The 24,587-nt window shown below is 46.4% G+C and overlaps 1 protein-coding gene across 1 annotated transcript in view; it reads left to right on the plus strand.

Moving 5' to 3' along the window:
• LOC121002299 (ATP-dependent translocase ABCB1-like) overlaps positions 1–24,587 on the plus strand; it is a 1,351,406-nt gene that overhangs the window by 161,809 nt on the left and 1,165,010 nt on the right. Inside the window, exon 4 of the mRNA XM_040433696.1 lies at positions 23,884–24,087. Within this exon, the coding sequence (XP_040289630.1) occupies positions 23,884–24,087 (204 nt within the window). The remainder of the gene's footprint in view (positions 1–23,883; positions 24,088–24,587) is intronic.

Genomic DNA, 24,587 nt, shown 5'->3' on the forward strand with positions numbered 1-24,587 from the left:
GGAGGAGTGTCACCAGGCAGAAGGTCAATGGGACAATCATATGGACAATGAGGAGGCAGGGTCTCGGTCTCTTTCTTACTGAAGATATCCGCAAAACTGACATACTGCTGCAGAAGTCCAGGAAGGTCTACTGGTACAGTAGACGAGGAAGCAGGTCGGACCTCCGATAAGCAGGTGGACTGACAGGATGATCCCCAATGCAGAATCTGACCGGAGTGCCAGTCCACAACTGGAGTCTGCTAACGCAGCTAGGAAAGACCAAGAATAACCGGATTCAAGGAGGTTGGCAGGACATACAGTAGAAGGAAATCATCTCTGAATGCAGAACCCCAATTTGAAACTTAAGGGGTATAGTAACAGAGAGCACAGATTCAGGAAGTGGCAGTCCATTTAAGGAAGTCACTGACAGAGGCCTTTCTAGATGGATGGTAGGAAGTCGGTACTGATGGACCAGAGCTTGCTGAATGAGGTTACCGGCTGACCCAGAGTACAATAATTCAGGCACAGACAGTGCGACTCCCTTGTGAGAGAGAGTCACCAAAATTGAAAGTTTCAGAGAGGACATCTCCTTGTCTAGGACCACCTCTCCAACTGATCCTAGACATTGGCGTTTCCCGTCTTCTATGGACAATTACGCACAAAGAGGTCCTTGCCTCCACAATACAGACACAGGTTTTCTGCTTCGCGGCTTAAACTTTCCTGGTCAGACAATCGAAGGCGCTCTATTTGCATGGGCTCTTCAAGTAGGGTGGACACTAGAGGAAGTACCGGCCTCTAGAAGGATGTAGCCAAACGAGGTGGTCTTCTGGTGCATGAGACCTCCTTTGGTCAAGGTGATCAGGTCACTCAGAGTGGACAGATGTCGCAACCAGCTAATTTATCCTTAAAGGGGTATTATCATCTCAATGATTAGTCTTAATTTAAATCTTTTGCCCCCATTGAAAACTTTTTTCTATACATTGCATTAAAAATAACCTGTCATTCTATTTAAAATTGATTTTTTCTATCAGTGTTGTTTATTTGCGCTTCCCATGGATACGGCCACATCTCACCTGCCGCATCCATGGGCCATGCCTGCGCACTTCATCGTCTGCGATCCTGCGGCCGGCCTCTTCAAGCACTTGTGAATGCACACGTCTTATCTCTTTTGGGCGGCCGCGCATGCGCAGAATATCCATCACATCTGAGATAGAGCCGCGCATGGGCGGCCGTCCGAACAGTTCGGGTGAGGCAGCAGAGTGTGCGGACGGACATCGGAGGACCTGGAGAGACTATTTCCTAATAGGTAAGTATCATTTCTACTCGCCCCACTAAATCCACCGATTACTGAAGATGGAGGCACTTGAGGGGGCAGATGGAGGCACTTGAGGGGGCAGATGGAGGCACTTTTGGGGCTATATGAGGCATATGGGGGCTGATGGGGGGCTGTTTGAGGCTGATGGGGGGCTGTTTGAGGCTGATAGGGGGCTATTTCAGGCTGATGGAGGGCTATTTCAGGCTGATGGAGGGCTATTTGAGGCATATGGGGGCTGATGGGGGGCTGTATGAGGCTGATGGGGGGCTGTTTGAGGCATTTGGGGGCTGATGGAGGCACTTGGGGGCTGATAGATGTAGCAGAGCTGAATATGCTGCTGTTCAGCCATAGTTCTAGTGGGAAAGGGAATAGACAGATGTAGCAGAGCTGTATATGTTGCGGGTCAGCATCAATGCTAGGGAAAGAGAGAAACTGATGTAGCAGAGCTGTATATGTTGCGGGTCAGCATCAATGCTGGTGGAAGAGAGAAACTGATGTAGCAGGCCTGTATATGTTGCGGGTCAGCATCAATGCTAGGGGAAGAGAGAAACTGATGTAGCAGAGCTGTATATGTTGCGGGTCAGCATCAATTCTGGTGGAAGAGAGAAACTGATGTAGCAGTGCTGTATATGCGGCTGTTCTGACACAGTGCTGATTGAAGAGATAAAATACAGATGTAGCAGAGCTGTATATGTAACTTTTCAGACCCAGTGCTAGCGGGGGAGTAGAATAAAGATGTAGCAGGGTTGTTTAGGAAGCCATTCAGCCAAAGTGATGTTAGGGGACTGGGGAAGACACATGTACAGCTGTAATGGAAACAAATCTGCATCAGTGCTGGTGGGTGGGGGTTGGTCAAGCTTTTGGGCTAATGTATAATATGGAATTATAGTTTTTGATGCACATAATGGGTTTGTAAAAGATCAGACTGAGATTTTGTGTGTAAAACTGCAGAACAGTCACGTGTTACTGTACACTGAGCTCACTTCACATGGCTCTCTGATTCCCCAGCAGGGGGAGGGGCCTCACACACACACTGCAGGCTGCCAGACTGATGAGTCATACTATTCACATGAACTAGCACGCGGGACTCATCTCTAAGTGTGATGTCATAAGGAGGTGTGGCCAGCCTTCACTCTAGCTGCCTAAGCCCGCCCAGCCTTAGCTGCAGAAAACCAGGAAGTGAACAGCTAGCTGGCAGCAATTGAGGATGAAGTAGCAAGATGAGAATACCCCTTTAATCCTGTCAGAAAGACCCTCCCAAAATACCGCCAGTTGAGCCTCATTGTTCCATGCAAGTTCGGCAGCCAGGGTACGAAACTGGATGGTGTACTGACCCACAGACAAGGAACCCTGTCGTAGACGCAGCAGAGCTAATGCAGCGGAGGACGTGCGGCCGGGCTTGTCAAAGTCAAGCTGGAAGGTAGCCAGGAAAGACTGCAGATTAGTGGTCTCTGAACCTCCATGTTACCAAATAGGATTTGCCCACGCAAGTACCTGTGTGAAGTTGGCACCCCATGTTCTCAAATTTCAAAAAGAAATACACCATTCGTTTGTTCTGCGTTTGTGCTGGTTTGTGCCTCAAAAATGAACATTTGTGCCGGTTCGGTTCCTGAGATATTGCGTGTTAGATTTTTATGAAGCCCCGCCCACTTTCCACCCCATGTTCTTAAATGTCAAAAAGAAATACACCATTCGTTTGTGCTGCGTTTGTGCTGGTTTGTGCTGAAAAAATGAACGTTTGCGCCGCTTTGGTTTCCGAGATATTGCGCGCTTGATTTGCTGAAACCCCACCCACTTTCCACCCCATGTTTTCAAATTTCAAAAAGAAATGCACCATTCATTTGTGCCGCAAAAAAGAATGTTTGCGCCGCTTTGGTTTCTGAGATATTGCGCGCTTGCTTTGATGAAACCCCGCCCACTTTCCACCCTATGTTCTCAAATTTCAAAAAGAAATACACCATTCGTTTGTGCTGGTTTGTGCCGCAAAAATGAACGTTTGTGCCGGTTCGGTTCCTGAGATATTGCGTGTTAGATTTTTATGAAGCACCGCCCACTTTCCACCCCATGTTCTTAAATGTCAAAAAGAAATACACCATTCGTTTGTGCTGCGTTTGTGCTGGTTTGTGCTGAAAAAATTAACGTTTGCGCCGCTTTGGTTTCCGAGATATTGCGCGCTTGATTTGCTGAAACCCCACCCACTTTCCACCCCATGTTTTCAAAATTCAAAAAGAAATGCACCATTCATTTGTGCCGCAAAAAAGAATGTTTGCGCCGCTTTGGTTTCTGAGATATTGCGCGCTTGCTTTGATGAAACCCCGCCCACTTTCCACCCTATGTTCTTAAATTTCAAAAAGAAATACACCATTCGTTTGTGCTGGTTTGTTCCGCAAAAATGAACGTTTGCGCCACTTTTGTTTCTGAGATATTGCGCGCTTGATTTGCTGAAACCCCGCACACTTTCCACCCCATGTTTTTAACCCTGACCCTAGACCCCCCAGATGTGCTGCAGCTTGCCCCCCTCCCCCCCCCCACAACTTTTTTTGGGGCCCAAGCATTTATTTTTATATTTCTTTCTGCGTACGCTGACTGTGGCCGGCACTCTTAGCGTCTGGCCACTGTTAGCGCATTGCACACCCCACCGCTGATCAACTTAGGACGGTTAATTAGCGAGTTAGAATTATTTTTTTTTTAATTCACTTTTTTTTTTGTTTTTTTTGTTTTGTCTGTTAGGTTTAGGGTAAGTTCGGCGAACACCCATGCCCCCACACACACGCACACCAAATAAAGTTTATCATGCACACACACTCCCCTATAGCCCGCCGGATGTTCTCGGCTGAGGAGGCATATGCCCAGCTTGCCTCCAAATCCGAGAGCCCCAGTGAGGACGAGGATGACCCCACTTTCCTTTTGTCATCCGAGTCCTCCTCCTCATTATAGATGTCCCGAACTATTTGCCTGTGAATAGTTCCCGGCGAACATCGCTTGTTCACATTCGCCGCGGCGGGCGAACATATGCGATGTTCGGTCCGCCCCCTATTCGTCATCATTGTGTAAACTTTGACCCTGTACCTCACAGTCAGCAGACACATTCCAGCCAATCAGCATCATATCCTCCGTCCCAGACCCTCCCACCTCCTGGACAGCATCCATTTTAGATTCATTCGGAAGCATTCATTTTAGATTCATTGAGTCAAGCGGAAAGGAGCCCAGCACCGTCCCCGCGTCCTCCGAATCTCCTCCTTGCTGGCTGACGTCACAGAGCTGGAGCGCCGAAATCTTGCGATGCGCGAGCCAGCGCATGCGCAGTGTCGGCATCATGTTCATTCCCTGTGCTAGCATCAGCACAGGGAACGAACTATGCATGCGCTAGCTCGCGCATCGCGAGATTTCGGCGCTCCAGCTCTGTGACGTCAGCCAGCAAGGAGGAGATTCGGAGGACGCGGGGCGGTGCTGGGCTCCTTTCCGCTTGACTCATCTCCGGACACAGGACTCATATCAGGTCATTTGTATATTGATCAAAAAGGTTTTTTAACACAATAAAAGAGCAGAGAGCTGTGGGGACTGGGTATTGCAGATGTGCTAGCGGCCATCCAGCAGCCCATGTGCGCAACTCATATCTGGTGTCACATTCGATTCCATTTAAAGAAAAACAACAATTTTGACTGTGAATAAATAGCAGTCAGTTGCACACACGTGTTTGTGTGTTTAAGGCCCAGCTGCAAGCGCATAGTGTCACTTTAGCGCCATTCATATGTGGTGTCACAGTAGCTTGCACGCATAGTACAACTAAACTAATCTAAAAAAAATGACAGGCAGAGGCAGGCCACCCCGCAGGGGCCGTCGTGGTCGTGGTGCTGTGATTCCCTTTGGCCCTAGACTAATGCCCAGTGTTCAGAGGCCACATACCCTGAACTCGAAAAGTTCTGAAGACATAGTTGACTTGACACAGGATACCCAATCTTCTACAGCTTCCACACGGAACCTTGACGCACCATCCTCCTCCAGCTCAGCTTCGGGCACCTCTCAAGTTTCCACTCGCCCGCCTGCTGCCACCACCAACACTAGCACCACAGCCGCTTCACTTGATCTGTCAGAGGAGTTATTTACACATCAGTTGGAAGAAATGAGTGATGCGCAACCATTATTGCCAGAGGATGTAGATAACAGGGATATGTCTCAGTCAGGCAGCATTACGCACATGGATGTACGGTGTGATGATGATGATGTTGTACCCGCTGCTGCTTCCTTTGCTGATTTGTCAGATACAAGTGAAGCGGTTGATGATGACGATGTGTCCGTGGATGTCATGTGGGTGCCCGCTCGAACAGAAGAAGAACAGGTTGAAAGTTCTGATGGGGAGACAGAGAGGAGGAGGAGACGAGTTGGAAGCAGGGGGAGGTCGTTGCAAGGAGCTAGTGGCACAGTCAGACAGCATGCATCGGCACCCGGGGTCAGCCAGACAGTACGCCAATCAACGCATGCTGTTGCCACCACCAGAATGCCGTCATTTCAGAGCTCAGCAGTGTGGCATTTTTTTTGTGTGTCTGCCTCTGACAACAGCGATGCCATTTGCAACCTGTGCCAAAAGAAACTGAGTCGTGGGAAGTCCAACACCCACCTAGGTACAACTGCTTTGCGAAGGCACATGATCTCAAATCACAAATGCCTATGGGATCAACACATGAGTACAAGCAGCACACAAACTCAAAGCTGCCATCCTCCTCCTGTTCCAGCATCTTCAGCCACGTCAACCACTGCTGTCCTCTCAACCATCTGCAACTCTGTCTCTCGCCTTGAGCAGTTCCTGCTCATCTGCCCACAGTCAGGTGTCTGTCAAGGACATGTTTGAGCGTAAGAAGCAAATGTCACAAAGTCACCCCCTTGCCCGGCGTCTGACAGCTGGTTTTTCTGAACTCTTAGCCCACCAGATTTTACTATACAAGCTGGTGGAGTCTGAGGAGTTCAAAAAATTTGTAGCTATTGGGACACCGCAGTGGAAGGTACCCGGCCGAAATTTCTTTGCACAAAAGGCAATCCCCAACCTGTACTCGATTGTGCAAAAGGAAGTAATGGCATGTCTGGCACACATCAAAAACATAAATCACAGCAATGGTTTCTTTCAAGGATATTTATTTTTCAATTGATATGCGGCAGGAGATTTTATTGTGCAAACGTTTTCGGCCGTATCTGGCCTTCGTCAGGCACTATGGAGATTACAATAAGGCAATTTAAGTAACAATTCGTTTCTAGTCAATTTACATCATTGATTATGGGTAGGGATGAGCGAACCCGAACCGAATTTTGGGGTGTCCGTGACACGGACACGAACATTTTCGTAAAAGTCCGGGTTCGGGTTCGGTGTTCGGCGCTTTCTTGGCGCTTTTTGAAAGGCTGCAAAGCAGCCAATCAACAAGCGTCTTACTACTTGCCCCAAGAGGCCATCACAGCCTTGCCTACTATTGGCATGGCTGTGATTGGCCAGTGCAGCATGTGACCCAGCCTCTATATAAGCTTGGGTCACGTAGCGCTGCACGTCACTCTGCTGATTCAAGCATAGGGAGAGGTTGCTGCTGCGACGTTAGGGCGAGATTAGGCAGATTAACTCCTCCAAAAGACTTCATTCTGTGATCGATCTCCAGCTGTGGATCATTGAAGTGCTAATATCGAATTGCTCACTTTCTTTAGGCTGCCCAGAGCGTTTTTATATCACTTTTTTCTGGGGTGATCGGCGGCCATTTTGTGGCTTGTGGTGCGCCAGCACAAGCTACCACCAAGTGCTTTTAACCATCAATAGTGTGGTTATTTTTTGCTATATCCTACATCAGCTGCAGGCTGAGCCTGTGTCACCGAAGTGCATTTAACCATCAACAGTGGGGTTATTTTTTGGCCATATACTACATCAGGTGCAGGCTGAGCCTGTGTCACCCAAGTGCATTTAACCATCAACAGTGTGGTTATTTTTTGGCCATACACTACATCAGGTGCAGGCTGAGCCTGTGTCACCCAAGTGCATTTAACCATCAACAGTGTGGTTCATTTTTGGCCATATACTACATCAGGTGCAGGATTAACCTGTGTCACCCAAGTGCATTTAACCATCAATAGTGTGGTTATTTTTTGGCCATATACTACATCAGGGGCAAGTTGAGCCTGTCACCCAGCGCCTAAAAAACAGACCTGACATTTATATTCCTCCAAATAAGTACTGTTTTAGCTGGTCAAGTTATTTGTAGTGACCGTAAAAGCACAGTTTTTGTTCTGGGTTGAAAAACTATTCCCAAATTTGCCATTCTCAAAATAAGTAGTTTCTGCTATATCAGGCCTACTCTAAATCTATCCCAAAAAGGATATCTTAGATTCAAGGTGCTGATAGTGTCATTCAGAAAAACTTAACACACACGCTACCGTGCAGATACAAGTCTAATTCTGTGATTAAACGCATACCTGTCACACAGCGCAAAAAAAAATAGGCCTCACATTTCTATTCAACCAAATCTGTACTGTTTTAGCTGGTCAAATTATTTGTAGTGACCGTAAAAGCACAGTTTTTGTTCTGGGTTAAAAAACTATTCCCAAATTTGCCATTTTCAAAATTGTGGTGAACGGCAACAATGAGGAAAACATCTAATAAGGGATGCGGACATGGTCGTGGTGGTGTTAGTGAACCCTCTGGTGCTGGGAGAGGACGTGGCCGTTCTGCCACAGCCACACGTCCTAGTGAACCAACTACCTCAGGTCCCAGTAGCCACCAGAATTTACAGCGATATTTGGTGGGGCCCAATGCCGTTCTAAGGATGGTAAGGCCTGAGCAGGTACAGGCATTAGTCAATTGGGTGGCCGACAGTGGATCCAGCACGTTCACATTATCTCCCACCCAGTCTTCTGCAGAAAGCGCACAGATGGCGCATGAAAACCAAGCCCATCAGTCTGTCACATCACCCCCATGCATATCAGGGAAACTGTCTGAGCCTCAAGTTATGCAGCAGTCTCTTATGCTGTTCGAAGACTCTGCTGCCAGGGTTTCCCAAGGGCATCCACCTAGCCCTTCCCCAGGGGTGGAAGAGATAGAATGCACTAACGCACAACCACTTATGTTTCCTGATGATGAGGACATGGGAATACCACCTCAGCACGTCTCTGATGATCACGAAACACAGGTGCCAACTGCTGCGTCTTTCTGCAGTGTGCAGACTGAACAGGAGGTCAGGGAGGAAGACTGGGTGGAAGACGATGCAGGGGACGATGAGGTCCTAGACCCCACATGGAATGAAGGTCGTGCCACTGACTTTCAGAATTCGGAGGAAGAGGCAGTGGTGAGACCGAGCCAACAGCGTAGCAAAAGACAAAGAGGGAGCAGTGGGCAAAATCAGAACACCCGCCGCCAAGAGACTCCGCCTGCTACTGACCGCCGCCATCTGGGACCGAGCACCCCAAAGGCAGCTTCAAGGAGTTCCCTGGCATGGCACTTCTTTAAACAATGTGCTAACGACAAGACCCGAGTGGTTTGCACGCTGTGCCATCAGAGCCTGAAGCGAGGCATTAACGTTCTGAACCTTAGCACAACCTGCATGACCAGGCACCTGCATGCAAAGCATGAACTGCAGTGGAGTAAACACCTTAAAAACAAAGAAGTCACTCAGGCTCCCCCTGCTACCTCTTCTGCTGCTGCCGCCTCGGCCTCTTCTGCTGCTGCTGCCGCCTCGGCCTCTTCCTCCGCCTCTGGAGGAACGTTGGCACCTGCCGCCCAGCAAACATGGGATGTACCACCAACACCACCACCTGCGTCACCAAGCATCTCAACCATGTCACACGGCAGCGTTCAGCTCTCCATCTCACAAACATTTGAGAGAAAGCGTAAATTCCCACCTAGCCACCCTCGATCCCTGGCCCTGAATGCCAGCATTTCTAAACTACTGGCCTATGAAATGCTGTCATTTAGGCTGGTGGACACAGACAGCTTCAAACAGCTCATGTCGCTTGCTGTCCCACAGTATGTTGTTCCCAGCCGCCACTACTTCTCCAAGAGAGCCGTGCCTTCCCTGCACAACCAAATGTCCGATAAAATCAAGTGTGCACTGCGCAACGCCATCTGTGGCAAGGTCCACCTAACCACAGATACGTGGACCAGTAAGCACGGCCAGGGACGCTATATCTCCCTAACTGCACACTGGGTAAATGTAGTGGCGGCTGGGCCCCAGGCGGAGAGCTGTTTGGCGCACGTCCTTCCGCCGCCAAGGATCGCAGGGCAACATTCTTTGCCTCCTGTCTCCTCCTCCTCCTACTCAGCTTCCTCCTCCTCTTCTTCCACCTGCTCCAGTCAGCCACACACCTTCACCACCAACTTCAGCACAGCCCGGGGTAAACGTCAGCAGGCCGTTCTGAAACTCATATGTTTGGGGGACAGGCCCCACACCGCACAGGAGTTGTGGCGGGGTATAGAACAACAGACCGACGAGTGGTTGCTGCCGGTGAGCCTTAAGCCCGGCCTGGTGGTGTGCGATAATGGGCGAAATCTCGTTGCAGCTCTGGGACTAGCCGGTTTGACGCACATCCCTTGCCTGGCGCATGTGCTGAATTTGGTGGTGCAGAAGTTCATTCGCAACTACCCCGACATGTCAGAGCTGCTGCATAAAGTGCGGGCCGTCTGTTCGCGCTTCCGGCGTTCACACCCTGCTGTTGCACGCCTGTCTGCGCTACAGCGTAACTTCGGCCTTCCCGCTCACCGCCTCATATGCGATGTGCCCACCAGGTGGAACTCCACCTTGCACATGCTGGACAGACTGTGCGAGCAGCAGCAGGCCATAGTGGAGTTTCAGCTGCTGCACGGACGGGTCAGTCGCACTGCGGAACAGCACCACTTCACCACCAATGACTGGGCCTCCATGCGAGACCTGTTTGCCCTGTTGCGCTGTTTTGAGTACTCCACCAACATGGCCAGTGGCGATGACGCCGTTATCAGCGTTACAATACCACTTCTATGTCTCCTTGAGAAAACACTTAGGGCGATGATGTAAGAGGAGGTGGCCCAGGAGGAAGAGGAGGAAGAGGGGCCATTTTTAGCACTTTCAGACCAGTCTCTTCGAAGTGACTCAGAGGGAGGTTTTTTGCAACACCAGAGGCCAGGTACAAATGTGGCCAGACAGGGCCCACTACTGGAGGACGAGGAGGACGAGGATGAGGAGGAGGTGGAGGAGGATGAGGATGAAGCATGTTCACAGCGGGGTGGCACCCAAAGCAGCTCGGGCCCATCACTGGTGCGTGGCTGGGGGGAAACACAGGACAATGACGATACGCCTCCCACAGAGGACAGCTTGTCCTTACCTCTGGGCAGGCTAGCAAACATGAGCGACTACATGCTGCAGTGCCTGCGCAACGACAGCAGAGTTGCCCACATTTTAACGTGTGCGGACTACTGGGTTGCCACCCTGCTGGATCCCCGGTACAAAGACAATGTGCCCGCCTTACTTCCTACACTGGAGCGTGATAGGAAGATGCGCGAGTACAAGCGCACGTTGGTAGACGCGCTACTGAGAGCATTCCCAAATGTCACAGGGGAACCAGTGGAAGCCCAAGGCGAAGGCAGAGGAGGAGCAAGAGGTCACCAACGCAGCTGTGTCACGGCCAGCTCCTCTGAGGGCAGGGTTAGCATGGCAGAGATGTGGAAAAGTTTTGTCACCACGCCACAGCTAACTGCACCACCACCTGATACGGAACGTGTTAGCAGGAGGCAACATTTCAATAAGATGGTGGAACAGTACCCGTGCACACCCCTCCACGTACTGACTGATGGTTCGGCCCCATTCAACTTCTGGGTCTCCAAATTGTCCACGTGGCCAGAGCTAGCCTTTTATGCCTTGGAGGTGCTGGCCTGCCCGGCGGCCAGCGTTTTGTTGTGTATTCAGCACGGCAGGGGGCGTCATTACAGACAAACGCAGCCGCCTGTCTACAGCCAATGTGGACAAGCTGACGTTCATAAAAAGGAACCAGGCATGGATCCCACAGGACCTGTCCATCCCTTGTGGAGATTAGACATTAATTACCTCCCCTTAACAATATATTATTGTACTCCAGGGCACTTCCTCATTCAATCCTATTTTTATTTTCATTTTAACATTATATTGCGGGGCGACCCAAAGTTGAATGAACCTCTCCTCTGTCTGGGTGCCGGGGCCTAAATATGTGACAGTGGCCTGTTCCAGTGGTGGGTGACGTGAAGCCTGATTCTCTGCTATGACATGAAGACTGATTCTGTGCTGACATGAAGCCAGATTCTCTGTTATGGGACCTTTCTCCTCTGTCTGGGTGCCGGTGCCTAAATATGTGACAGTGGCCTGTTCCAGTGGTGGGTGACGTGAAGCCTGATTCTCTGCTATGACATGAAGACTGATTCTCTGCTGACATGAAGCCAGATTCTCTGCTATGGCATGAAGAGACTGATTCTCTGCTGACGTGAAGCCCGATTCTCTGCTATGGGACCTCTGTCCAATTGATATTGGTTAATTTTTTTTTATTTTTTATTTTTTTTAATTCATTTCCCTATCCACATTTGTTTGCAGGGGATTTACCTACATGTTGCTGCCTTTTGCAGCCCTCTAGCTCTTTCCTGGGCTGTTTTACAGCCTTTTTAGTGCCGAAAAGTTCGGGTCCCCATTGACTTCAATGGGGTTCGGGTTCGGGACGAAGTTTGGGTCGGGTTCGGATCCCGAACCCGAACATTACCGGGAAGTTCGGCCGAACTTCTCGAACCCGAACATCTAGGTGTTCGCTCAACTCTAATTATGGGAACATATTCATAATATACATATGTATATCAAAAAAGCAAAAAATAAAGGTTAAAATTAAAAGTAAATAAAAGTTTCGCCGTCCTTTGGTTATTCAGTTGCTGGTTATATAAATCACAATGGTGTAGAATATCTGTTGTTTGGTTAAGGGAGGTATATCACCGTTTGTGCATTTTACATACACCTGGTCAAAATATCAGGGCATTATCATTGCTGGTATTACAATTCAATATTTTTGTACACATTTCCTTATAATATGTTCATGTTCTTACATTCAGGTACATCATCTGTCATTTGTTATTTTGATCCGCTACTAATCTTATCACTACATGCTGCATTTCTCAATCCTATAGTGCTGTAAAGACATTGGACCATTATATAGTGAGAATGATCCTGATAGTAGTGCTATTATACATGATGCATTAACCATAACACATAAAAAACCTATATAAATCAAGCAGGGTTATCCTTTAGCTAGTAGCTACTTACCTGTGCCGCTGGAGGTAAACAGGGGAAGATGCTGATATATATGAGGAGCCTATGGCCGCCGGAATGTGTCTTTAGACGCATGTTGGTATGGTCGGTCTCTGCTCTTTTATAAGAGCCATATGGTCGGCATATGGTGGCGTTGTAGGCGGGATCTAGGCCAATTCGCGCTCAAACTAGTGGTGGAACGCACCGATTGTATCCCGGTGCGTTCCACCAACCGGAAGTGGTGTCAATTGGAAGGAGCGCATCGCTAGTATAGCAGTGCGTTCCACTAGCCGGAAGTGACGTGGGTGGGCGAAGCGCATCGTTGGTGTCACGGTGCGTTTCAAAGGCCGGAAGAAGATATAGATGTTTGCGTTCCACCAGGTTCAGGATGGTACTACGTCACTATAATGTGAGAATGAGCAGCGAATTGGCTATAGATATAAGACTACAAGATCTATAGGAATAATATAGATAAGGACGGCTAAAAAGCTCTATAGATACATGGCTATAGGTATAGTACAATATAATAACTATATAGATATAAATGAAAAAGGATACCCCCTGCGGCACTGGGTGTAGTGTGGTATTCATGGGACCTGAGGAATTAAGAAAAGAATAAGTTAGAATAAAATAGAATATTATAGGGTATCATTAATTATTGTAGTCCTTACGATAATGTGACATCCTTGTATACTGGTAGAGGAGACTCTCCAGCGTAATACTGTCAGTAGATCAGTGGCTGACTCCGCACCAACTGGAGATCGGCAAAGTGGTGTGTGACAACAGAAGCAATTTGTTGGCGGCATTGAATTTTGGCAAGTTGACACATGTGCCGTGCATGGCACATGTGTGTAATCTGATCGTACAACGTTTTGTGCATATGTACCCAGGCTTACAGGACGTCCTAAAGCAGGCCAGGAAGGTGTGTGGTCATTTCAGGCGTTTCTACACGGCCATGGCGCACTTTTCAGATATCCAGCGGCAAAACAACATGCCAGTGAGGCGCTTGAGCCACGCTATTAGACCCCCGGTATAAGCAGAAATTGCTTGAAATGTTACCGAATTACCGCAAGTCAGAAAGGATGCAGCAGTTCCAAAATGAATTAAAAAGTATGCTTTACACAGCGTATAAGGGTGATGTCACAGCACAACGGGAATCTAACAGGGGAAGAGGTGCAAGTAATCCTCCTCCCACGACCACGCCGGCAAGGACAGGACGCTTTACAGACGTGATGTTGATGGAGGACATGTAGAGCTTTTTAAGTCCTACGCATCGCCACAGCCCTTCGGGGTCCACCCTCAGAGAACGACTCGACCGACAGGTAGCAGACTACCTCGCCTTAACTGCAGATATCGACACTCTGAGGAGCGATGAACCCCTTGACTACTGGGTGTGCAGGCTTGACCTGTGGCCTGAGCTTTCCCAATTTGCAATAGAACTTCTGGCCTGCCCCGCTTCAAGTGTCCTGTCAGAAAGGACCTTCAGTGCAGCAGGAGGTATTGTCACTGAGAAGAGAAGAAGTCCCCTAGGTCAAAAAAGTCTAGATTACCTCACCTTTATTAAGATGAGGCATGGATCCCGAAGGGACTGACAGTGGGCGATACATTTGACTAATAAAGGCCTGGTGATGAGATGAGCTGCCTTGGGCTAAAAATGGTCCACACGCTGCTGTATTTTATCTCTGCATGCCGGATGACTTGCGTGACTTATCGGCCACAAACTAGGGTTCAAGCCAAAATGTTTTAGTGCACTTTCTGCCTGGAAAACATACAGCAGCGGTTGCAACAATACCAAATTTTTCAGGCATGTGTACATGCCAAATTTTTCTCGCCTCTAATGCTGCACTGTGGCTGCAAAAACAAAACAAAAAAAAGCACATACATGTGTCAATTCCCCTTCGTGATCGTTACCTTGTTGTGGTGAAGGGACTTGCGTATCACAATGAAGCGACCACCTCTATGAGTGTGTTGGCAATGGCAATGTTGGCACACCCCAGATGATAAGGTCGTTGCTTCATTGTGAACAGACCAAAAGCGATCGGCTGGATAATTTTGCATAGAAAAAACATTAATTTTCTTTGTGATCATCTAAGGTGATCATTAAAGCCTACTAGGCCAACAATGGGCCCACACTGCAGAATCATTGTTTTCTTGGTCACTTAACTGTCACTGAACTACCTCAGCACAACCATAGGCTTTGAAAAACCCCCATCGCCTGCAATCTCCCAAACGTGCGCACGAGCACAGTCATCACTACATCAAGATTGACGCATAGAGGAATAAAATTTATGTCATGAGTGTGTCAACTATTGACAACTCTTTGCGGTTGTCTTAAATCTATTCCATACACGTCCCCTGATAGGGGACGTAACAGGGATTAAACTGATAGTAATAGTATTACTTAACACACCACTCATATCTGGTGGCACAGTACATTGCACGGCGCACGCGCAGTGCACCGAATTGGAACTAGGAGGACCAACCAAGCATCTTTTTCCATCTCCCGGTTCCTAAAATCTATTTCATACACCGACCCCTGATAGGGGACGTAACAGGGATTAAACTGATAGGAATAGTACTACTTAAAACCCTTTGAGGACCATAAGATTACCGTCATCAATATAAAAATAATTATATTTTTTTCCATTTAAGAATGTATTTGAACAATAAATAAAACCATTTCCACACTTGTGTCATTTTTGGGGGAGGAGTTATGACACGGGACAAATGTGACTATTTAGGTTACTTTTAATAGAAGGCCAAAAGAAGCAAATTTATTTTTGTTACAGCAACTGAAGTTCGTACACTTCAGTTGCTGTAACGAAGCCATTTCATGAAATAACTGGCAAAAAGCTAGATCCATTTGTTGATAAGAACTTATATTTTGACTTAAACAAAAAAAAAAGTATTTTAAGTTCTTAACCACCTCAGCCCCCAGTGCTTAAACACCCTGAAAGACCAGGCCACTTTTTACACTTCTGACCTACACTACTTTCACCGTTTATTGCTCGGTCATGCAATTTACCACCCAAATGAATTTTACCTCCTTTTCTTCTCACTAATAGAGCTTTCATTTGGTGGTATTTCATTGCTGCTGACATTTTTACTTTTTTTGTTATTAATCGAAATTTAACGATTTTTTTGCAAAAAAATGACATTTTTCACTTTCAGTTGTAAAATTTTGCAAAAAAAACGACATCCATATAGAAATTTTGCTCTAAATTTATAGTTCTACATGTCTTTGATAAAAAAAAAATGTTTGGGTAAAAAAAAAATGGTTTGGGTAAAAGTTATAGCGTTTACAAACTATGGTACAAAAATGTGAATTTCCGCTTTTTGAAGCAGCTCTGACTTTCTGAGCACCTGTCATGTTTCCTGAGGTTCTACAATGCCCAGACAGTACAAACACCCCACAAATGACCCCATTTCTGAAAGTACACACCCTAAGGTATTCGCTGATGGGCATAGTGAGTTCATAGAACTTTTTATTTTTTGTCACAAGTTAGCGGAAAATGATGATTTTTTTTTTTTTTTTTTTTTTTCCTTACAAAGTCTCATATTCCACTAACTTGTGACAAAAAATAAAAAGTTCTATGAACTCACTATGCCCATCAGCGAATACCTTGGGGTCTCTTCTTTCCAAAATGGGGTCACTTGTGGGGTAGTTATACTGCCCTGGCATTCTAGGGGCCCAAATGTGTGGTAAGGAGTTTGAAATCAAATTCTGTAAAAAATGACCTGTGAAATCCGAAAGGTGCTCTTTGGAATATGGGCCCCTTTGCCCACCTAGGCTGCAAAAAAGTGTCACACATCTGGTATCTCCGTACTCAGGAGAAGGTGGGGAATGTGTTTTGGGGTGTCATTTTATATATACCCATGCTGGGTGAGAGAAATATCTTGGCAAAAGACAACTTTTCCCATTTTTTTATACAAAGTTGTCATTTGACCAAGATATTTATCTCACCCAGCATGGGTATATGTAAAAAGACACCCCAAAACACATTCCTCAACTTCTCCTGAGTACGGGGATACCAGATGTGTGACACTTTTTTGCAGCCTAGGTGGGCAAAGGGGCCCATATTCCAAAGAGCACCTTTCGGATTTCACTCCTCATTTTTTCCTGAATTTGATTTCAAACTCCTTACCACACATTTGGGCCCCTAGAATACCAGGGCAGTATAACTACCCCACAAGTGACCCCATTTTGGAAAGAAGACACCCCAAGGTATTCCGTGAGGGGCATGGCGAGTTCCTAGAATTTTTTATTTTTTGTCACAAGTTAGTGGAAAATGATGATTTTTTTTTTTTTTTTTTTTTTTCATACAAAGTCTCATATTCCACAAACTTGTGACAAAAAATAAAAACTTCCATGAACTCACTATGCCCATCAGCGAATACCTTGGGGTCTCTTCTTTCCAAAATGGGGTCACTTGTGGGGTAGTTATACTGCCCTGGCATTCTAGGGGCCCAAATGTGTGGTAAGTAGGTAAATGACCTGTGAAATCCGAAAGGTGCTCTTTGGAATGTGGGCCCCTTTGCCCACCTAGGCTGCAAAAAAGTGTCACACATCTGGTATCTCTGTATTCAGGAGAAGTTGAGGAATGTGTTTTGGGGTGTCTTTTTACATATACCCATGCTGGGTGAGATAAATATCTTGGTCAAATGCCAACTTTGTATAAAAAAATGGGAAAAGTTGTCTTTTGCCAAGATATTTCTCTCACCCAGCATGGGTATATGTAAAATGACACCCCAAAACACATTCCCCAACTTCTCCCGATTACGGAGATACCAGATGTGTGACACTTTTTTGCAGCCGAGGTGGGCAAAGGGGCCCATATTCAAAAGAGCACCTTTCGGATTTCACAGGTCATTTTTTACAGAATTTGATTTCAAACTCCTTACCACACATTTGGGCCCCTAGAATGCCAGGGCAGTATAACTACCCCACAAGTGACCCCATTTTGGAAAGAAGAGACCCCAAGGTATTCGCTGATGGGCAAAGTGAGTTCATGGAAGTTTTTATTTTTTGTCACAAGTTAGTGGAATATGAGACTTTGTATGAAAAAAAAAAAAAAAAAAATAAATAAGCATTTTCCACTAACTTGTGACAAAAAATAAAAAATTCTAGGAACTCGCCATGCCCCTCACGGAATACCTTGGGGTGTCTTCTTTCCAAAATGGGGTCACTTGTGGGGTAGTTATACTGCCCTGGCATTTTCCAGGGGCCCTAATGTGTGGTAAGTAGGTAAATGACCTGTGAAATCCTAAAGGTGCTCTTTGGAATATGGGCCCCTTTGCCCACCTAGGCTGCAAAAAAGTGTCACACATGTGGTATCGCCGTATTCAGGAGAAGTTGGGGAATGTGTTTTGGGGTGTCATTTTACATATGCCCATGCTGGGTGAGAGAAATATCTTGGCAAAAGACAACTTTTCCCATTTTTTTTATACAAAGTTGGCATTTGACCAAGATATTTCTCTCACCCAGCATGGGTATATGTAAAATGACACCCCAAAACACATTCCCCAACTTCTCCTGAGTACGGCGATACCAGATGTGTGACACTTTTTTGCAGCCTAGATGCGCAAAGGTGCCCAAATTCCTTTTAGGAGGGCATTTTTAGACATTTGGATACCAGACTTCTTCTCACGCTTTGGGGCCCCTAGAATGCCAGGGCAGTATAAATACCCCACATGTGACCCCATTTTGGAAAGAAGACACCCCAAGGTATTCAATGAGGGGCATGGCGAGTTCATAGAAATTTTTTTTTTTTGGCACAAGTTAGCGGAAATTGATATTATTAATTTTTTTCTCACAAAGTCTCCCGTTCCGCTAACTTGGGACAAAAATTTCAATCTTTCATGGACTCAATATGCCCCTCACGGAATACCTGGGGGTGTCTTCTTTCCGAAATGGGGTCACATGTGGGGTATTTATACTGCCCTGGCATTCTAGGGGCCCTAAAGCGTGAGAAGAAGTCTGGAATATAAATGTCTAAAAAATTTTACGCATTTGGATTCCGTGAGGGGTATGGTGAGTTCATGTGAGATTTTATTTTTTGACACAAGTTAGTGGAATATGAGACTTTGTAAGAAAAAAAAAAAAAAATTCCGCTAACTTGGGCCAAAAAAATATCTGAATGGAGCCTTACAGAGGGGTGATCAATGACAGGGGGGGGTGATCAATGACAGGGGGGGGTGATCAATGACAGGGGGTGATCAATGACAGGGGGGTGATCAATGACAGGGGGGTGATCAATGACAGGGGGGTGATCAGGGAGTCTATATGGGGTGATAACCACAGTCATTGATCACGCCCGTGTAAGGCTTCATTCAGACGTCCGGATGCGTTTTGCGGATCCGATCCATCTATCAGTGCATCCGTAAAAATCATGCGGACATCTGAATGGAGCTTTACAGGGGGGTAATCAATGACAGGGGGGTGATCAATGACAGGGGGGTGATCAGGGAGTCTATATGGGGTGATCACCACAGTCATTGATCATGCCCCTGTAAGGCTTCATTCAGACGTCCGGATGCGTTTTGCGGATCCGATCCATCTATCAGTGCATCCGTAAAAATCATGCGGACATCTGAATGGAGCTTTACAGGGGGGTAATCAATGACAGGGGGGTGATCAATGACAGGGGGGTGATCAGGGAGTCTATATGGGGTGATCACCACAGTCATTGATCATGCCCCTGTAAGGCTTCATTCAGACGTCCGGATGCGTTTTGCGGATCGGATCCATCTATCAGTGCATCCGTAAAAATCATGCGGACATCTGAATGGAGCTTTACAGGGGGGTAATCAATGACAGGGGGGTGATCACCACAGTCATTGATCATGCCCCTGTAAGGCTTCATTCAGACGACCGGATGCGTTTTGCGGATCCGATCCATGTATCAGTGCATCCGTAAAAATCATGCGGACATCTGAATGGAGCTTTACAGGGGGGTGATCAGGGAGTCTATATGGGGTGATCACCACAGTCATTGATCATGCCCCTGTAAGGCTTCATTCAGACGTCCGGATGCGTTTTGCGGATCCGATCCATCTATCAGTGCATCCGTAAAAATCATGCGGACATCTGAATGGAGCTTTACAGGGGGGTAATCAATGACAGGGGGGTGATCAGGGAGTCTATATGGGGTGATCACCACAGTCATTGATCATGCCCCTGTAAGGCTTCATTCAGACGTCCGGATGCGTTTTGCGGATCCGATCCATCTATCAGTGCATCCGTAAAAATCATGCGGACATCTGAATGGAGCTTTACAGGGGGGTAATCAATGACAGGGGGGTGATCACCACAGTCATTGATCATGCCCCTGTAAGGCTTCATTCAGACGACCGGATGCGTTTTGCGGATCCGATCCATGTATCAGTGCATCCGTAAAAATCATGCGGACATCTGAATGGAGCTTTACAGGGGGGTAATCAATGACAGGGGGGTGATCAATGACAGGGGGGTGATCAGGGAGTCTATATGGGGTGATCACCACAGTCATTGATCACGCCCATGTAAGGCTTCATTCAGACGTCCGGATGCGTTTTGCGGATCCGATCCATCTATCAGTGGATCCGTAAAAATCATGCGGACGTCTGAATGGAGCTTTACAGGGGGTTGATCAATGACAGGGGGGTAATCAATGACAGGGGGGTGATCAGGGAGTCTATATGGGGTGATCAGGGGTGATTAGGGGTGATCAGGGGCTAATAAGGGGTTAATAAGTGACGGGGGGGGTGTAGTGTAGTGTAGTGTTGCTTGGTGCTACTTTACTGAGCTACCTGTGTCCTCTGGTGGTCGATCCAAACAAAGGGGACCACCAGAGGACCAGGTAGCAGGTATATTAGACGCTGTTATCAAAACAGCGTCTAATATACCTGTTAGGGGTTAAAAAAAACACATCTCCAGCCTGCCAGCGAACGATCGCCGCTGGCAGGCTGGAGATCAACTCTCTTACCTTCCGTTCCTGTGAGCGCGCGCGCCTGTGTGCGCGCGTTCACAGGAAATCTCGCGTCTCGCGAGATGACGCGTATATGCGTGACTGTGCGCAGCGCTGCCACCTCCGGAACGCGATCCTGCGTTAGGCGGTCCGGAGGTGGTTAATTAGATGACATTGGCAATTAAAAATATGGGACAAATACGTCCCTTGGTCCTCAAAGGGTTAAAAATTATAATAATAATAATAATAATAATAATAGGGGACGTAACAGGGATTAAACTGATAGGAATAGTACTACTTAACACACCACTCATATCTGGTGGCACAGTACATTACACGGCGCACGCGCAATGCCCCAAATTGGAAGTAAGAGGACCAACCAAGCATCTTTTTCCATCTCCCGGTTCCTAAAATCTATTCCATACACGTCCCCTGATAGGGGACGTAACAGGGATTAAACTGATAGGAATAGTACTACTTAAACACACCACTCATATCTGGTGGCGCAGTGCCCCAAATTGGAAGTAGGAGGACCAAACAAGCATCTTTTCAATCTCCCGGTTCCTAAAATCTATTCCATACACGTCCCCTAATAGGGGACGTAACAGGGATTAAACTCATAGGAATAGTACTACTTAAACTCACCACTCATATCTGGTGGCACAGTACATTGCACGGCGCACGCGCAGTGCCCCAAATTGGAAGTTAGAGGACCGACCAAGCATCTTTTTCCATCTCCCGGTTCCTAAAATCTATTCCATACACATCCCCTGATAGGGGACAAAACAGAGATTCAACTGTTAAGAACAGATTTTTTTTTAATTAAAAAAAAAGAGGACAGCCTCTGCGGAGCTGGGTATTTTTTGGCCGCGTTACTGAACGCTCATGCACAATGGCTGTAGGCTCATGCGTCCTTTTGCGGAGGTGACAAACCTGGTCAGTCAAACCCAAGGCAACATTATCGACCTCATCCCATGTGTTTTTTCTGGAGCGTGCCCTGCGAAGAGTGCTGGATCAGGCCGTAGATGAGCATGAAGAGGAAGAGTTTTGGTCACCATCACCACCAGAAGCAGCCTTGTCGTCGGCGATTGCTGGACCTGTGGCAACGCAGAGAGAGGAGTCTGAAGAAGAGGAGTCAGAGGAAGAAGGTGGCTTTGAGGAGGTGGAAGACCAACCATAGCAGGCGTCCCAGGGGGCTTGTTGTCACCTTTCGGGGACCCTTGGTGTTGTACGTGGCTGGGTGGAGGAAGAGACCTTCAATGACGTCAGTAAGGACAAGGAACGGGACATGGCTAGCTTGGTATCCAACCTTGTGCAAATGGGGAGTTTGCGGTTGTGCAAATGGACTGTTTGCGGTTGTTTGCTGTGCGTTAAACAGGGAGTTTGGTCTGTCATTGTTTGGTCTGTCACTGTGAAGCGGACGTAACCCTTACACTACCTGATCGATACAACATCATACCTGATGTTTTAAAGCACGTTATTCCAAACAATTTAGGAATGTTAGGTGATTTATGCCCTTTATGGATTAAAACCCGACTCTGCGTCAACTACGTAATTTGCCATGGGAGTTTTGCCATGGATCCCCCTCCGGCATGCCACAGTCCAGGTGTTAGTCCCCTTGAAACAACTTTTCCATTACTATTGTGGCCAGAAAGAGTCCCTGTGGGTTTTAAAATTCGCCTGCCTATTGAAGTCTATGGCAGTTCGCCCGGTTCGCCCGTTCGCGAACATTTGCGGAAATTCGCATTCGCTGCCCGCGAATGGAAAATTTTAGGTTTGCGACATCTCTAGCAGATAACAGCAGTAGTAAAGAAAACTTTAATTTAAGACTGCATTATCAGCAATATAAACTTAGACTTAGGATTCATTCACACGACCGTAGTGTTGTACAGATCCACAAATTGGGGATCTGCAAAACATGGATACCGGCAGTTTGCATTCCGCAATTTGCGGTCCGCACATGGCCGCAACTATAATAGAAAATGCCTATTCTTGTCTATGATTTCGGACAAGAATAGGACATTCTCTATCTTTTTTTGCGTGGGGCCATGGAATGGAACCACGGATGAAGACCGCACATGGTGTGCTGTCCGCATCTTTTGCGGCCCCATTGAAATTAATGGGTCCGCATCCATTCCGCAAAATTGCAGAACGGATGGGGACTCATTCATATGGCCGTCTGAATGAGCCCTTACAATGGGCCCAGGATGGTGGCAGGAAAAAGTAAGCACACTGTTTGCACCGCACAAACTTCATGTGGACTGTCCATTTGTGCATAGTTGGCAACTCTAAGCACATCTACCTGAAGCCAAAGTAAGATGACTTCACATGACCATGGCAGCAGCAGTACTTTACTATGTACTAAACATCATTGTGGCTGTCAGCAAATACTGTAACTGCAGTCTAATCGTGCAGGGATTTTGGTTCATTTAAGTGTACAAAACACTGTACAAGGTCTTATTTCCTATTCCACTAAACAGGTGATTTACTACAAACTATGACTCACCTCTGTTCACATCTGTTTGGGAAGTTCCTTGACAGTATCCTTCGTTTCTAAAGAACTGCACTATAGTTCACATGGCACAATTTTTTTCCACAAGCAAATTTGAAAATCAGCTGACAGAAATAAAAGAATGCAGACTTCAATTCTTTATTGGTTTCTGCATAAAAAACACAACAAGTGATATGTATTAGCTAGAGATAAGCGAATTTCTTAAAAGTTCGATTAGTTGAATTTCACTCCAAAAATTTGCTTTGTCACGAAGTACATTTTTTGTAAGTAGCGGGTGCCATGACAGGGAGCTACGATAGCACCGCCCCCGTCATTGTACCCCTCAGATGCCACGTTCATACATGATCGCGGCATCTGAGTGTAAAATTAACAATAATAAAAAATGCAATCTCGCGCCGCACAGGATTTCGGCCGGAATCTTCAAGCAAGATGGAGGCTGGCGGACTGTCGTGAGCAAATGGAGGCGGAAAGTTAGAATTTTTTAGTTTTTTTATACTATTTCAGGTTAAATTGATTCGCTGACACAAAGCACGAGGAAATTCAGCTTCTAGACAAATCAATTTTATCCTGAAATTCGGATCGAATTCTACTTCGTGGGATTCGAGTCGCTCATCTCTAGTATTAGCCCCAGTAATATGAAAAATTGATCTGTTACTTGTACTTTTGCAAATCTGATTCTACGATCAGTTGTGGATTTCTCCTGTGCATTTCACGTCAGCAGAGATTAGAGTAACCTCTTTTGATATTCACCCTTAAAGGGACTGGTTAATATTCATTGAAGAAATCAGGGACTTATATATAATATTAAATATGAACATTTGAATCATATTGACGAAATATTAATGTTAATACTCCCATTTTATTCTTCATTTTTAGATTACTTTGGATGGACATGAAATACGCTCCCTCAATGTGAAGTGGCTAAGAGATAATATTGGTCTGGTAGGTCAGGAACCTGTCCTGTTCGGAACAACCATAAAAGAAAACATTTGCTTCGGTAGAGATGGAGTAACTGATACAGAGATTGAGCAAGCAGCCAGAGAAGCCAATGCCTACGACTTCATATCTAGACTCCCAGATGTAAATATATTTACCATTAATACTGTGTATAGTTTTATTTGTTCGCAATAGGTTCTGTATGTTATTTTTATTATTATTATTTTTTTAAATAGTCACTGAAATATTTAACAGCCCACTTCTACCAAAGTGGGGTGGAATGGGATGGTAAGTTCCATTCCTGTTACCTAACATTTCCAACCATATTTCACCTGCTGGTGAACCAAGTGCATAACATGTCATTACATTCATATTGCATAAGAAATATGTAAAATGCAGTAAACAAGTGCAAAATAGTGATGCCCCCAACTCTGGGGTATTACAATTATTACAAGCTCCTTTAAGGGTGTCCTGCTGCTTACTACCCAAGCAATCAGTTACATCTTGAGGAAATACAGCAGTAAGTTATTTTCCACTACAGTGCCTCTGCAGGGGACATTAAACATTTTGCAGTTCCCACTGAAACCAATAGGTTGTCTGGATAATACACAGACTTGCTGGTATCTCTAGAGTAAGGCCCCTTT

This window comes from Bufo bufo, chromosome 5, assembly GCF_905171765.1.
Source record: "Bufo bufo chromosome 5, aBufBuf1.1, whole genome shotgun sequence".
NCBI lineage: Eukaryota > Metazoa > Chordata > Amphibia > Anura > Bufonidae > Bufo > Bufo bufo.